This window comes from Heterodontus francisci, chromosome 9, assembly GCF_036365525.1.
Source record: "Heterodontus francisci isolate sHetFra1 chromosome 9, sHetFra1.hap1, whole genome shotgun sequence".
Lineage (NCBI taxonomy): Eukaryota > Metazoa > Chordata > Chondrichthyes > Heterodontiformes > Heterodontidae > Heterodontus > Heterodontus francisci.
Window position 1 is genome coordinate 6,760,142 of NC_090379.1, and position 17,337 is coordinate 6,777,478.

The window sequence follows — 17,337 nt, forward strand, 5'->3', positions numbered from 1 at the left end:
TTGCTCCAGGTACCAGGGCAACACCTCAGAACTAGAACAAACTAGCATTTATAAGAAATAAAGAAAGGAATTGCATTTCCATTGCACCTTTCCCAGTGAAGGATAGAACTGGAGCCAATCTTTCCACACTTTACAACAAATTAAATCAAAGCTTTAGATTACAAGACACCCCTAACAATTTCTTTGTACCTCCATTTATTTTTGTAAAACAATCAGATGATTTGTATCCACTCATTTAATCTTAGAGATTTCCTTTCTCTCTAGCATTTGTTTCAAGCCAGCAAGGTCAATCCATAACCTTTTCTCACACACACATTTCGTAGAGTGTACATTATCCCATGATGAACAATTATCTACATAACATTCAATGGGTTTACTATCTTCCCATTGGTGGAAGGATCGAGAACCAGGGAAAGTCATTGATGAAACAGCTGAAGATGATTGGGCCTAGGGCACTACCCTGAGGAACTCCTGCAGCAGTGTCCTGGGGCTGAAATGTTTGGCCTTCAACAACTACAACTATCTTCCTTTGTGCTAGGTATGACTGCAACCATTGGAGAGTTTTCCCCCTGATTCCCATGGACTTCAATTTTGCCAACGCTCCTTGATGCCACCCTCGGTCAAATGCTGTCTTGATGTCAAGGACAGTCACTCTCACCTCACCTCTGGAATTCAGCTCTTTTGTTCATGTTTGGACCAAGGCTGTAAGGCGGTCTGGAGCTGAGTGTACCTGGCGGAACCCAAACTCAGCAGGTTATTGCTGAGTAAGTGCCGCTTGATAGCATTATCGACGACATCTTCCATCACTTTGTTGATGATCGAGAGTAGACTGATGAGGCGATAGTTGGCCGGATTGGATTTGTCCTGCTTTTTGTTTACAGGGCATACCTAGGTAATTTTCCACATTGTTGGGCAAATGCCAGTGTTGTAGCTGTACTGGAACAGCTTGGCTAGAGGCGTGGAAAGTTCTGGAGCACAGGTCTTCAGTACCTTTGTTGGAATGTTGTTCGGGCCTTTAGCCTTTGCAGTATCTAGTGCCTTCAGCTGTTTCTTGATATCACGTGGAGTGAATCAAATTGGCTGAAGACTGGCATCTGTGATGCTGGGGAGTTCAGGAAGAGGCTGAGATGGATCATCTACTCAGCACTTCTGGCTGAATATGGTTGCAAATACTTCAGCCTTGTCTTTTGCACTGATGTGCTGGGCTCCCCCATCGTAGTAGGAAAAATGTTAGAATTTATTATTCGGGACGTCGTAACAAGGCACTTAGAAAACCATAATATGATTAAGCAGAGTCAACACGGATTTATGAAGAGAAAATTGTGTTTGACAAATCTGTTTGAATTTTTTGAGGATGTCACTAGAGGATGAATAAGGAGGAACCAGTGGATATAGTCTATTTGGATTTTCATAAAACATTCAATAAGGTGCCACACAAGAGGTTATTTCACAAAATTCAGTCTCATGGGATTGAGGATTGGTTAGTGGCTAGAAAACAATGGGGAGGCGTTGGCGTAGTGGTATTATCATTGCACTATCCTGAGGAGTCTTGACAGGGTGGATGTGGAAAGGATGTTTCCCCTTGTGGGAGAATCTAGAACTGGGGGTCACTGTTTAAAAATAAAGGGTCGCCCATTTAAGACAGAGATGAGGAGAAATGTTTTCTCTGAGGGTCCTGAGTCTTTGGAATTCTCTTCCTCAAAAGTCAGTGGAAGTAGAGTCTTTGAATATTTTTAAGGTAGAGGTAGATGGATTCTTGATCAGCAGCAGGGGTGAAAGGTTATCGAGGATAGGCAGGAATGTGGAGTCAAGATTACAATCAGATCAGCCATAATCTTATTGAATGGTGGAGCAGACTTGAGGGACCGAGTGGCTACTCCTGCTTCTAATTTGTATGTTCGTATGTTGCCTGGATGAATGCAGCTCCAACAACACTCAAGAAGCTCGACACCATCCAGGACAAAGCAGCAGCAGGATCGGCACCCCATCCACTACCTTCAACATTCACTCCCTCCATCACCAACGCACAGTGGCAGCAGTGTGTACCATCTACAAGATGCACTGCAGCAACGCACCAAGCCTCCTTCGACAGCACCTTCCAAACCCACGACCTCTGCCACCCAGAATAACAAGGGCAGTGGACTCATGGGAACACCAGCACCTGCAAGTTCACCTCCAAGTCACACACCATCCTGACTTGGAACTATATCGCCGTTCCTTCACTGTCACTGGGTCAAAATCCTGGAACTCCCTTCCTAACAGCACTGTGGGTGTACCTACCCCACATGGACTGCAGGGGTTCAAGAAGGCAGCTCATCACCACCCTCTCAAGGGCAATTAGGGATGGGCAATAAATGCTGGCCTGGCCAGTGACGCTCACATCCCATGAACAAATTTTTAAAAATCGATGACCTAGATGAGGGGACCGAGTGTAATGCATCCAGGTTTGCTGATGATACAAAGTTAGGTGGGAAAGTAATTGGTGAGGAGGTCGCAAAGAGGCTGCAGAGAGATATAAACAGATTGAGCGAGTAGACAAGAACATGGCAGAAGGAATAGAATGTGGGAAAGTGTGAAGTTTTTCTACAGTTAAGCTATAAATTTAATAGACTACTTTATAGTTTCCTGGAACACAAACAAGAAATGCTGGAAACACTCAGCAGATCTGGCAGCATCTGTGGAGAGAGAAGCAGAGTTAACGTTTCAGGTCAGTGACCTTTCATTAGAATGATATATTTCTGGATACGAAGGGAATTAAGGGAGATGGGGATAGTGTGGGAAGGTGGATTTGAGGTAGAAGATCAGTCATGGTGGTATTGAATGGCGAAGCTGTCTCGAGAGGCTTTCATTGGTTCTGATTAAGGGTTATCGACCTGAAACATTGGCTCTGTTTCTCTCTGCACAGCCGCTACTGGACCTGCTGAGTATTTTCAGCATTTTCTGTTGTTATTACAGGAGAGCATTGGAATAGTCAAGTCTCGGGGTGCGAAATGTTGCGTTCTATCAGAGCGGCCCCTTTAAATGGTAGCACGTGGTTTCCTTCAGCGTACTCTGTGGACCTGAGGAACAAGGATCCGTTGGGGGGGGGGGGGGGGAGAGGAGAGAAACAGAATCACGAAATTATAATTTAACGCGAACAATTTCCACAAGAAGTAGGAGCTGTATTTAAGATCAAATATTTAAATACATTTTATTCGTTGCAGGTGGAGAGGTTGAGCTGTGTTAGTTTATATATTTTTAATCTCTGCAATTCCCCCCCCTCTCCGCTGCTTGTGAATGAGCGGTTCCGGGCCGCCGGCTCAGTCTGGCTCTGACCGCCGAGTGGAGCGGACACGCAGCCGGAGCGGGCAATGAGGAGGCTGGAGCCGCCGGACCACCCACCCCCCCCTCACCGAGAGATAGAAAGAACAAAAAAAAAACAGGCCGGAGATTTCCCGGCACCGACTCCCTTCTAGTACCGATTACAAATAAACCCCAAGCCGGTAACCAGCCGACGAGATCTCCAAGAAGCCTCGGGTTTTCCTGAGGGGTCTTATCCGACTTAGAGGAGCCCGGGGCCGGTCTGGGTGACGTGGTGAGACCCTCTCCTCACCCGTAAAAACTTCAGGAAGAAACCCGGTGATTATTTTTAAAAGGTACTGATTTTGTTCGTGGTGATTGTTGAGGCGCCGCCATGTCGAGTTCCCGGGTTTGCCGCACTTGCGGCTGCACCGATATCGACATTGACCAGGCCCGGGGCGACGCCGTGTGCACGGGCTGCGGTTCGGTGCTGGAGGACAACATTATCGTGTCCGAGGTCCAGTTTGTGGAGAACAGTGGCGGTGGCTCCTCAGCAGTTGGCCAGTTTGTCTCCCTGGACGGTGAGTGCATTTAAACCTTAAAGACACCAGACATTGTCATGCATTATTATTGTTGCTGCAAAATATATGCATTTCCATTGTTGCACCATTTGCACACTCACTGTTACAATGATTGTTTTCTGCAAGGTTATTGTGATTACTTTTGGGAAAGTGCAATATTTTTGCAGTTGCCGGATTGTTGCAATGTTTGATATGAACTTCTTGTAACTATAAATATTGCTGCCAGCTGCAGTAACTTCTTAATATTACATAGGAACATAGGAGTAGGCCATTCAGCCCATCGAGCCTGCTCCGCCATTCAGTACGATCATGGCTGATCATCCACTTCAGTGCCTTTCTCCCACGCTATCCTCATAAGGTTATCCACTTTGGTAGCAAAAGCAGGAAGGCCGATTATTATCTGAACGGCTATAAACTGAGAGGGGAATATGCAGCGAGACCTGGGTGTTCTCGTACACCAGTCGCTGAAGGTAAGCATGCAGGTGCAACAGGCGATAAAAAGGCAAATGGTATGTTGGCCTTCATAGCGAGAGGATTCGAGTACAGGAGCAGGGATGTCTTGCTGCAATTATACAGGGCCTTGGTGAGACCTGGAATATTGTGTGCAGTTTTGGTCTCCTTATCTGAGGAAGGATGTTCTTGCTATAGAGGGAGTGCAGCGAATGTTTTACCAGACTGATTCCTGGGATGGTGGGACTGATGTATGAGGAAAGATTGAGTCGGTTAGGAATATATTCACTTTAGTTCAGAAGAGTGAGGGAGGATCTCGTAGAAACCTATAAAATTCTAACAGGACTTGACAGGGTAGATGCAGGAAGGATGTTCCCGATGGTGGGGGAGTCCAGAACCAGGGGTCATAGTCTAAGGATACGGGGTAAACCTTTCAGGACTGAGATGAGGAGAAATTACTTCACCCAGAGAGTGGTGAACCTGTGGAATTCGCTACCACAGAAAGCAGTTGAGGCTAAAACATTGTATGTTTTCAAGAAGGAGTTAGATATAGCTCTTGGGTCTAAAGGGATCAAAGGGTATGGGGCGAAAGTGGGGACAGGTTACTGAGTTGGATGATCAGCCATGATAATGAATGGTGGTGCAGGCTCCAAGGGCCGAATGGCCTACTCCTGCTCCTATTTTCTATGTTTCTTATCACTTGATGTCATTGGTATTTAGAAATCTGTCAATCTCTGCTTTAAACATACTCAATGACTGAGCTTCCACAGCCCTCTGGGGTAGAGAATTCCAAACATTCACAACCCTCTGAGTAAAGAAATTTCTCCTCATCTCTGTCCTAAGTGGCTGCCCCCTTATTTTGAAATTGTGTCCCCTGGTTCTAGACTCCCCAACCAGGGGAAACAGCTGCATCTACCCTGTCCATCCCTTTAAGTATTCTGCAGATTTCAATGAGATCGCCCCTCTTCAAATTCTAGAGAATACAGGCCCAGTTTCCCCAATCTCTCTTCATAGGACAGTCCCAGCATCCTGGGAACAAGTCTGATGAAGCTTTGTTGCATTCCCTATGGCAATAATATCCTTCCTAAGGTAAGGGGACCAAAACTGCACACAGAATTCCAGGTGCAGTTTAACCAAGGTTCTATACAATTGAAGCAAGACTTCACAACTCGTGTACTCAAATCATCTTGTGATAAAGGCTAACATACCATTAGCCTTCTTAACTGCTTGTTGCACCTGCATGTTAGCTTTGAGTGACTTATTGGTGAGGACACCCAGGTTCCTTTGTACATCTACACTTTCTAATCTCTTATTGTTTAAGAAATACTCTGCACATCTATTCCACCTACCAAAGTGGATAACCTCACATTTTTCCACATTATATTCCATCTGCAATGTTCTTGCCCACTCAAAGTCTGGACAAATGTCCTTGAAGCTGCTTTGCATCTTCCTCACAACAGATTCCCACTGAGTTTTATGTCATCCGTGAGCTTGGAAATATTACATTTGGTCCCCAGATATAAATCATTAATATATATTGTAAACAGCTGGGCCACAAGCACTGATCCCTGCAGTACCCCACTAGTCGCAGGCTGCCAACACGAGAATGACCCGTTTATTCCTGCTCTCTGTTTTGTCCCCCCTCAGCCTTCTCTGCTCTAAGGAAACCAACCCTAGCCTATCCGGTCTCTCTTCATAGCTGAAATGCTCCAGCCCAGGCAACATCCTGGTGAATCTCCTCTGCACCCTGTCCAGTGCAATGACATCCTTCCTACAGTCTGGTGCTCAGAACTGTACACAGTACTCCAGCTGTGGTCTAGCTAGCGTTTTATACAGCTCCATCATAACCTCCCTGCTCTTATATTCCATGCCTCGGCTAATAAAGGTAAGTATCCCATATGACTTCCTAACCACCTTATCTACCTGTTCTGCTGTCTTCCGTGATCTATGGACAAGTACACCAAGGTCCCTCTGACCCTCTGTGCTTCCTAGGGTCCTGCCATCTATTGTTTTTTCCCTTGCCTTGTTAGTCCTCCCGAAATGCATCATAGAGTCATATAGTTATACAGCCCAGAAACAGGCCCTTCGACCCATCGTATCCATGCTGGCCATCAAGCACCTATCTATTCTAATCCCATTTTCCAGCACTTTTCACCTCACACTTCTCAGGATTAAATTCCATTTGTCACTGCCCCTCCCATTTTACCAGCCCATCTATATTGTTGTGTAATCTAAGGCTTTCCTCATCACTGTTTACGACATCACCAATTTTCGTGTCATCTGCGAACGTACTGATCATACCTCCTATATTCATGTCTAAATCATTAATGTACACTGCAAACAGCAAGGGTCCCAGCACTGATCTCTGCGGTACACCACTGGTCACAGGCTTCCATTCGCACAAGCAACCCTTGACCATCACCCTCTGCCTCCTGCCACTAAGCCAATTTTGGATCCAATTTGCCAAATTGCCTTGGATCCCATGGGCTCTTACCTGCTGCACTGTCCGAGGTGGCGTCTTTTGGGTTGAGATGTTAAACTGAGGCCCTGGCTGCCTGTTCCAGTGGATGTTAAAGTTCTTGTCGGGTTATTCAAAGACTTCTACCAGTTTCCTGGCCCAAGGTATCACCTACAACTAGCACTACCATAATCTGATCGCTCATCTGGTTGCTGTGTGTGTGATCTTGCTGTATACAGTTGTACGTGAAGTGCTCTTGATATGTTCGTGATGAGGTGCAGAATGACTACATGTAGGATGGATTGCCTCCATGCAGTAGTTCCTGTGGCATTACCAGTATTGGGGAATTAGCAGTGGAGTATGGATGGTGCAGAGTCCACAGTACCGCTGGTCATGACACGTTAGCGTCACGACAGGAAGAAATGGCTTTGCAACCTAAATGCATCATAAAAGCGTTGCCACTGTTCATGCAAACACTCTGTCCCCTGAGAGATTGTTGGTCCAAACCTGTTTAGACGATGGCTTTCAAAATGTATGTGAGATGGGTGATGTACAGTGACTCTTCCCTGGTGGAATAGCATTTTCTGTGAACAAATTCTGAGGTGGCTATGTGGAAATTTGTTGCTGTCTCAGTTAGTGTAAGTACTTTACAGGAGGAGGCCATTATGCGTATCGTGTCCATGCTGGCTCCCTGAGTAATCCAGTAAGTCCCATTTCCCTGCTCCATCCTCGTAGCCCTGAAAGTTAATTTCCCTTGATTGCCCATCCAATATCCTTCTGAAATCATTGATTGTCTCTGCTTCAACCCCCTCCAGGTCATTACCACTCGCTGCAGAAAAGGAAAGTTCTTCCTCACATCTCCCCTGCATCTCTTCCCCAAACCTTAAATCTGTGTCTCCTGTCCTTGTTGCATCATCCAATGGAAACAGCTTTTCTTTGTCTACCTTACCTGAACCTTTATCACCTCGGAGTCATAAGGTTCTGGGTTCAAGTCCCACTCCAGGGCTTGAGCACAAAAATCAAAGCTGACATTCCAGTACAGTACTGAGGGAGTTGGAAGTGCTGTTTTTTGGATGAGACGTTAAACTGAGATGCCATCTGCTTGCTCAGGTGGATGTAAAAGATCCCATGGCACTATTTTGAAGAGGAGCAGAGAAGTCATCCCCAGTGTCCTAGCCAATATATGTCCCTCAATCAACATCACAAAAAACAGATTATCTGGTCATAATTACATTGCTGTTTGTGGGAGCTTGCTGTGCACATACTGGCTGTTATATTTCCTACATTATAATAGTGACTGCATTTCAGAAGGTCCTTCATTGGCTGTAAAGCATTTTGAGATGACCGGTGGTTGTGAAAGGCGCTATATAAATGCAAGTCTTTTGCTTTCCTTCACTGTCGATGGGTCAAAATCCTGGAATTTCCCTCCCTAGCAGCACTGTGGGAGTAGCTACCCCACATGGACTGCAGCGGTTCAAGAAGGCACCTCACCACCACCTTCTCGAGGGCAATTAGGGATGGGGAACGAATGTTGGCCTTGACAGCGACACTCACATCCCATTGAAAGAATTAAAATATCCTGTCGTTACCTTGTACATCTCTATCAAATCTCCCCTCAGCCTCCTTTGCTCCAAGGAGGACAATCCCAGCTTCTCCACCCTAACCTTGTGGCTAAATTCCCTCATCCCTGGAACCATTCTGGTAAATGTCCTCTGCATCCTCTCAAGGACCCTCACATCCTGTTCAAAATCATGAGGGATCCAGTCGGGGTAGATGGAGAAAAACTGTTCCCATTGGTGGAGGGATCGAGCACGAGAGGACACAGATTTAAGGTAATTGGCAAAAGAAGCAACTGTGACATGAGGAAAATCTTGTTTTTACTCAGTGAGTGTTTAGGATCTGGAATGCACTGCCTGAGAGTGTGGTGGAGGCAGATTCAATCGAGGCTTTCAAGAGGGAATTGGATTGTTATCTGTAAAGGAAGAATGTGCAGGGCTGCGGGGAGAAGGCGGAGGAGTGACGCCAGTTAAATTGTTCTTTCAGACATGAAGGGCTGTATGGCCTCCTTCTGTAATGATTCTGTGATCCATCCTATAGTGTGGTTACCAGAACTGGATGCCATACTCTCATTGTTGCCTAACCAGAGCTTTATAAAGGTTCAGCATAACTTCCTTGCTTTTGTACACAATGCCTCTATTTATGAAACCCAAGATCTCGTATGCTTTACTAACCACTCTCTCAATATATCCTGCCGCCTTCAAAGATTGATGCACATTCACCCCCTGGTCCCTCTGTTCCTGTACACTCTTTAGAACTCTGCCGTTTAGTCTATATTGCCTCTCCCTATCCCTTCTGTCAAAATGCATCACCTCACACTTCTCTCTAATAAATTCCATCTGCCAGTTGTCTGCCCATTCCGCTAGCCTATCTGTGTCCTGTTGCAGTCGATTGGTTTCATCCTCACTGTGTGCCGCACCCCCATGTTGGTTTCACAGCAAATTTTAAAATTTTACTCTGTATTCCAATATCCAAGTCATTTATATATATATCAAAAAAAGCAGTGGTCCTAGCACTGATCCTTGGGGAACACCACTGTCTACCATCTTCCAGTCTGAAAAACAACCATTTACCACGACTCACTGTTTTCTGTCCTTAAGCCAATTTTTTATCCAAGCTGACACTGACCCTCCTATTCCGTGAGCCTTACTTTTGTTAACCAGTCTTTTATGTGGTACTTTGTCAAAAGCTTTCTTGAAATTTATGTAGCTAACATCCATTACATTTCCTCATCAACCTTCTTTGTTACTTCATCAAAAAATTCAGTTAGATTTGTCAAGTACGATCTGCTTTTTACAATTCCATGCTGGCTATCCTTAATTAACTCAAAGCTGTCCAAGTGACTGTTGATTTTTTCCCCCCTGATTATTGCTTCTGAAACCTTACCCACTGCTGATGTTGAAAATTCTTGAGTTCAGAATTTCCAACGATGTAGTGAGGTGCGTGTTGAACAGTTTTAATGTGATAGCAGCTGTGGTGGTATGCAAGGTAACCTGCTCAGTAAGCCACCAGCTTTTGAGCACTGGTCCCTGGACCCTGGGCTCTTGATCCTTGACGTCTTTAGATTTCCACATTTTGTTGAATATGTTGACTTACTAGCGCATCATTTTTGTTGCTTTGTCCATTCTAAATTCCTATGTCCACATTTATAAAGTACCTGTGTAAAATTTCCAGGCTGTAATTATACACTCCCCCACCAATGTTGAGTGGAGGTACTGTATTGCTGTTACTGCTGTAAAGGTGTAATTATAGCCAATTTGTCTGAGCAGTTTCCATTATAAATGCGATCCTAGGAATTTAAAATGGAAATAGAAAAATAAGGACTGAAATGTGTCTGTTCAAACTATCGCCCTCCCTCTAACTTGCTTCACCTGAAGGTTATACTCATGTTAAACCTCCATCTGACCCAAGTGTTGGAGTCTTGCGTTGTCTAATAAATCAGAGATGTTGGGTGTTTCTCCCTGTTGCTGCTGATGGGGAAAGAGTGATTTCTTTTCTGATATTTGCTTAAATATAAGATAGTGACTAATAAATGCAATAGGGAATTCAGGAGGAGTTTCTTTACTGAGAGAGTGGTGAGAGTATGGAACTCACTACCACATGGAGTGGCTGAGGTGAATAACATAGCTGCATTTAAGGGCAAGCTAGATAAGTAAATGAGGGAGCAAGGAAAAGAAGGATATGTTGATAGGCTGAGATGAAGAGAGGTGGGAGGAGGTCCATGTGGAATATAAACACCGGCATAGAGCAGTTGGGACGAATGGTCTGTGTGCCGTAAATACTATGTTTTGGCAGTGGGATGAGAGTGAGGTGACATCGAGACAGCTTTGACTGAGTCAAGGAGCCCTGACAAAACTGGAGTCGATGGGAATCAGGGAATACTCTCTGCTGGTTGGAGTCATACCTGGCACAAAGGATGATGGTTAAGGTTGTTGGAGATCAATCATCTCAGTCCCAGGACATCACTGCAGGAGTTCCTCAGGGTAATGTCTTAGGTCCAACTATCTTCAGCTGCTTCATCAATGGCCTTCCCTCCAACATAAGGTCAGAAGTGGGCATGCTCGCTGATGATTGCACAATGTTCAGCACCATTCATGACTCTTCAGATACTGAAGTAGCCTGTGTTCAGATGCAGCAAGACCTGGACAATATCCAGGCTTGGGCTGATAAGTGGCAAGAAACATTCGCGTCACACAAGTGCTAGGCAATGACCATCTCAAATGAGAGAATCTAATCATCTCCCCTTGATGTTCAATGGCATTACGATCGCCAAATCCCCCACTATCAACATCCTGGGGATTACCATAGACCAGAAACTGAACTGGAGTAGCCATATAAATACCGTGGCTACAAGAGCAGGTCCGAGGCTCGGAATCCTGTGCTGAGTAACTCGCCTCCTGACTCCACAAAGCCTGTCCACCATCTACAAGGCACAAGTCAGGAGTGTGATGGATTACTCTCCACTTGCCTGGATGGGTGCAGCTCCAACAACACTCAAGAAGCTCGGCACCATCCAGGACAAAGCAGCCTGCTTAATTGGCACCTCATCTGCTACCTTCACTGTTCACTCCCTCCATCATTGATGCACAGTGGCAGCAGTGTGTTCCATCTACAAGATGCACTGCAGCAACGCACCAAGGCTCCTTCGACAACATCTTCCAAACCCGCGACCTCTGCCACCTAGAAGACAAGGGCAGCAGGTGCATGGGAACATCATCATCTGCAAGTTCCCCTCTAAGTCACACACCATCCTGACTTAGAACTATATTGACGTTCCTTCACTGTTGCTCGAAATCCTGGAAACCCCTTCCTAACATCACTGTGAGTGTATCTACACCCCAAAGACTGCAGCAAATCAAGAAGGCAGCTCACCACCATCTTCTCGAGGGCAATTAGGGATGGGCAATAAACGCAGGCCTAGCCAGCAACGCCCATGTCCCAGGAATTAATTTAAAAAAATTGTGTGGTGTAGGCAGGTTCAATCGAGGCATTCAGGACAGAATTAGATAGTTACCTGAAAAGGATTATGGGGAGAAGGCAGAGGAGTGGCACGAAGTGAATTACTCACTCGGAGAGCCGGTGCAGACACAATGGGCAAAATAGCCTCCTTCCATACTGTAACAATTCTGTGCTTTTTAAATTTGTTCACAGGAAATGAGCCGGAGGGAAGATGAGGAGGAATGTTTTATGCAACAAGTTGTTGTGATCTGGAATGCACTGTCTGAAAGGGCAGTGGAAGCAGATTCAATAGTAACTTTCAAAAGGGAATTGGATAAATACTTGAAATATTTGCAGGGCTATGGAGTAATAGCAGGGGAAGGGGACTTACTGGATAGCTCTTTCAGAGACTTGGCACAGGCATGATGGACCAAATGGCTTCCTGTGCTCTAAGATGCTATGCTTCTATCAAACCTATATCCGAATTACTCTGGTGAGACAGGAGTCTGATCAACAGGTTTAAGTAATAAGCATTAAATAGATTTAATGAAGCACTGCAAAGGGACTGAGAACCTCAGTCATTTGTTAAATGACTTAAGGGCTCATTTAAAAACATTCAAGGTACTGATTAAAATACTCACTGTATTGCTAAATCATATGCTGATTTCACATGTTGGACAGGTTGGGCTTGTATCCATTGGAGTTTAGAGTTCATATGCTCGTATTTTTAAAATTCATTTTGTGGGATGTGGATGTCTCTGGCTAGGGTATTTAAGAGTCAACCACATTGCTGTGGGTCTGAAGTTACATGTAGGTCAGACCAGGTAAGGACAGCAGATTTCCTTCCCTAAAGGACATTAGTGAACCAGATGGGTTTTTACAACAATCGACAATGGTTTCAAAACATTAGGCTAACTTTCCAGATTTATTAGTTGAATTCAAATTTCACCATCTGCCGTGGTGCGATTGGAACTCGTCTCCCCAGAGCATTGGCCTGCGCTCTGGATTACCAGTCCAGTGACATTACCACTACACCACTGCCTCCCCATGCACTTCCTGTATACTTTCAGTGATCGGCAATCTCTTTAGCCCAGTATGTGTTCTGGCAGAGTGCTTATTTTTCTTTGTTCTTGGGATGTAGGTAATTTTGGTAAAACCACATTAGTTCCCCTGAGAAGGTGGTGGGGGAGTCTCCTTCAGCCAATGGTGCCACCAGGCGGATTGGGTAGTGATGTAGGGGATCCTCTTCCTCACTCAAAGCCTGCTCCCCCCCTCCCCCACACTCACATTTGTGACACCACAATCGCTTTACTGGACTATCCACAATCCTTCGAGAATGGAAAACTGTTTCCAGTGGTGTTCCACAGGGCTCAGTGTTGGGTCCCTTGCTGTTTGTGATGTATATTAATGATTTGGACATAAATGTGGGAGGCGTGATTGGGAAATTTGCTGAAGACACAAAAGTTGGCCGTGTAGTTGATAATGAAGAGGATAGCTGTAAAATGATATCAGTGGCTTGGTTGAGTGGACAGAAAAGTGGCAAATGGAATTCAATCTGGAGTGGTGTGAGGTAATGCACTTGGGGAGGGCAAACAAAGCAAGGGAATACACAATACACGGGAGAATATTGAGAGAGGTGGAAGAAGTGAGAGACCTTGGAGTGCATGTCCACAGGTCCCTGAAGGCAGGACAGGTAGTTAGAGTGGTGAAGAAGGCATATGATATGCTTTCCTTTATTGGCTGAGGTATAGAATACAAAAGCAGGGACGTAATGCTGGAACTGTATAAAACGCTGGTTTGGCCACAGCTGGAGTATTGCGTACAGTTCTGGTCACCACATTACAGATAAGACATAGTTGCTGTGGAGAGAGTGCCAGGGCTTGAAAGTTGCAGCTATGAGGAAATATTGGATAGGCTAGGATTTTTTCCTTAGAACAGAGGAGGCTGAGGGGTGACTTAATTGAGGTGTACAAAATTATGAGGGGCCTAGATAGAGTAGACAGGAAGGACCTGTTTCCCATAGCAGAGAGGTCAATTACCATGGGGTACTGATTTAAGGTGATTGGTAGAAGGATTAGAGGGGTCATGAGGAAAAACTTTTTCACCCAGAGGGTTGTGGGTGTCTTGAATTCACTGCCTGGAATGGTAGTGGAGGCAGAAACCCTCAGTTCTTTTAAAATGTACCTGGACATGCACCTGAAGTCCTGTAACCTGCAAGGCTATGGACCAGGTGCTGGAAGGTGGAATTAGATTGGGCAGCTAGTTTTTGGCCGGCACAGACACGATGGGCTGAATGGTCTCCTTCCGTGCTGTAATATTTTCTAGGGTTCTGAGGGTTACAGTCAGCAATCACAAATTACAGTTGCAACTGCAGTTCCGTGATCCAGGACCCTGTCCTGCTAGAGGTTAAACTCCCTGTTCCTAACTTAATTTCCCAGTTTAATACTTACAATCACCCCTCTGTTGGTCTGCCGATGGTGTTTGCCGGTCCCTCTGTGGAGTCGACCAAGCTCTATCGATTTGACTGCCTGCAGGAACAGTAACATACCCCGATCTCCGTGTACATTTATACATTTCTTTTGCTGGCTGGGCCATCTCGTCTCCAAATTTGGCAATGTTCCAAACCTTTAGTTCTGATCGGCAACTTGTGGCACATGCTGCATTTGCGCATGTGCCACAGCAGCGCCCCCTAGCGGTAGCGTTGTCAGCAAATGCAGCCTTTTAAAAAAGCTCTTCTGTGAAAGATACAGTCACCTAATGCTGCTGATAATTGATTTCAGGGAGGCCAGTCTTTCACACCTCTTCAATCCTTAGTTTAACACAGTACTTGAGTCCATCTCCTTCCATTGACTGGTTCTTAAGGTCATTGGACGCCAATCCCTTCATCTATTGTGGCTGCAAGATGTATATGCTTATTACGCTCTTGATTTTTGACTGGGCTATGCGACTGTTTCCATTGGAAACTTGTAACTTCAGCAGAATCTCAAACAAGGAGTTAACCCCTTATTGCCCTTCAGGGAGTTCCAGGATATTAACCCCATGACAATGGAGGAAAAGTGCTGTCTGTTCAAGTCATGATGGTGAGGGACTTGGAGGGGAATCTGGTGCTAATGGTGTTGCCCTGCACCTAGATGACTTAACCAAACACCACTGTTTGCCTGAGATCAGTTGGCTTAGTGTAAACTGGGGATTTTTCATGGTCTTTCTGCCTAATTATCAGCCGTGGCTCAATGAGTAGCACTCTCACTGAGCCAGAAGATCATGGATTCAAGTCCCAAAGATTTGAGCACTTAACCTAGGCTCACACTTCAGTGCTGAATGGTCAGAGCTGCTGCCTTTCAGATGCATTATTAAACAGAGGCTCCGTCTACCATCAGGTGGCTGTAAAAGACCCCATGGAACTATTGGAAGAAGAGTAAGTAAGTAAGTTCTCCCCGATGTCCTCTTCAACATTTATCTCTCAACCAACATTGCTAAAACAGATTGTGGAGTAATTTATCACATTGCTCTTTCTGGGAGCTTGCTATGCGCGAATTGGCTGCCTTGTTTCCAACATTACCACAGTGACTACACTTTGGTATTGGTGTTTACTCTGTACATGAGCATTATCCCTAATCCCAGTTCCTATATCTCTTTATCCTCCTTTTCTTCCTCACATTATGTAAGAAGTCCAACCAGAAAAAAAAAGAGTGCTGGATCTTCTATTGGGTAATGAATCAGAACAGATAGGAGAAACCTATTGGAGAGTGACATTTCAAGATTAGAATCGCTCGCTCTCTTGTCCTCTCGCTCTCACTTGTGTTCGATTGCTCCCTTGCTCTTCATTTTGTGCGCTCTCTTCCTACCCCACCCCACCCCGGGGCACCTCTGCCCCTGTGCCTCCCTTCCTCACCACCCCCACCGGTCCTATTCTTCCCCTCGACCCCTCTGTGTTGTGGTCTGTCTCTCACTCTTCTGCCCACTCTCTTACTCCCTCTCCTTCGCCCAGACTCTATACCATTTAAACCGTGCATGATTTCTTTTAATAGTCCATTAATTCCAATTGAGACTCTGGCCAGCTGCATCGAAAATTCATCCTGACCAATTTAGATGTTTGTAACAGTTTGGTTCCTGCTGCTGTTGAAGTTGGACCATTGAAATGCGCTGCTCTTATTGAATTCAGCCTGTGATCAGCATCTGGCACCTTAACCGCATCCCCCCTACCACTCCACCTGACTGCAGTGTGCCATTGAGTGAACACAGGGTTTGCACATCTCAGCCTGTTACTTAGGAACTGCAGAAGGACATTTTCAGTTGACCCCCAGCCTCAACTGTTTTTTGGCAGAGTTCTAGATTTCCACTGCCCTTTGTGTGAAAAATATAGGGTGAAACTGTTCTCATTTGCAGAAGGGTCGAGACAGAGATTTAAGGTGATTGGCAAAAGAACCAGAGGTGACGTGTGACAGAACATTTTAACACAGTGAGTGGTTAGCATCTGGGATGCACTGCCTGGGAGTGTGGTGGAGGCAGATTCAATCGTGGCTTTCGAAAGAAAACTGGATAAACGCCTGAAGGGAGAGAATTTGCAAGGCTGTGGGGAAAAGGTGGGCATGTAGGACTGACTGAGTTGCTGTTGCAGAGAGCCAGCACAGACACGTTGGGCCGAATGACCTCCTTCTGTGCTGAAACCATTCTGTGATTCTATGAAGTGCTTCCTGACATGCCCCTGCATGGCCTGGCTCTAATTTTAAGTTTATGCTGCCTTGCTCTGGACTCTCCCATCAGAGGAAATAGTTTCTCTCTATCTATCTTAACAAATCCTTTAATCATAATGCTGACTTGTTCTGTGAGCGAGCCTGGAACAGCTGACCTCCCTGGGCTGTCAGACCTGGTATTGGCATGGCAAAAGGAGAGCGGGGGGAGTGAATTCACCAGAGAGACCAGTCCCGCTGACGGTGGGGGGGGGTGGGGTTAGTGACACTCCCGCAGAAAGGATCAGCACGGGGTAAAATTGTACCTCGTCGTCAGCCTGAAGGCACAGTCAACACTGGCAGATCTGGAATCTTTAACAAGCTGCACCCAGGCAGGCTTTTATCGGTGGACCATACTCTGGAAACTGAGTAGCTGGGAAAAGAAACAACAGTCTCAAACAGCCATTCGGCCCACTGAGTCTCGGTTGGCTCTTTTCAGTTAGTCCCGCTCCCCCACACTTTCCACATATCTCTGCAATTTTTTTCTCCTTCAAGTATTTATCCCATTCACTTTTGAAGGTGCTATTGAATAGGGGAACATTAGTATAGTGGTAATGTTACTGGATGAGCAATGCCACAGAGACGCAAGTTCAAAGCCCGCCAAGACAGTTGGAAATTTAAATTCAATTAATACATTTTTTTTTATTAATCTCGTCTCATTGATGATCGGAAAACTATTGGATTGTCATAAAAACCTATCTGGTTCGTTAAAGTCCTTTAGGGAAGGAAATTTGCTGTCCTTACCTGGTCTGGCCTACATGTGACTCCAGACCCACAACAATGTGGTTGACTCTTCACTGCCTTCTGAAATGGCCTGGCAAGCCACTCAGTTGTCTCAAAAATG

At 45.5% G+C, this 17,337-nt stretch overlaps 1 protein-coding gene across 1 annotated transcript in view; it reads left to right on the top strand.

The window, feature by feature from the left end:
* The first annotated feature begins 3,318 nt into the window (after window positions 1-3,318).
* Window positions 3,319-17,337, top strand: part of LOC137373561 (transcription factor IIIB 90 kDa subunit-like) — a 436,816-nt gene continuing 422,797 nt past the window's right edge. Inside the window, exon 1 of the mRNA XM_068038499.1 lies at window positions 3,319-3,860. Within this exon, the coding sequence (XP_067894600.1) occupies window positions 3,674-3,860 (187 nt within the window). The 5' untranslated portion in view covers window positions 3,319-3,673. The remainder of the gene's footprint in view (window positions 3,861-17,337) is intronic.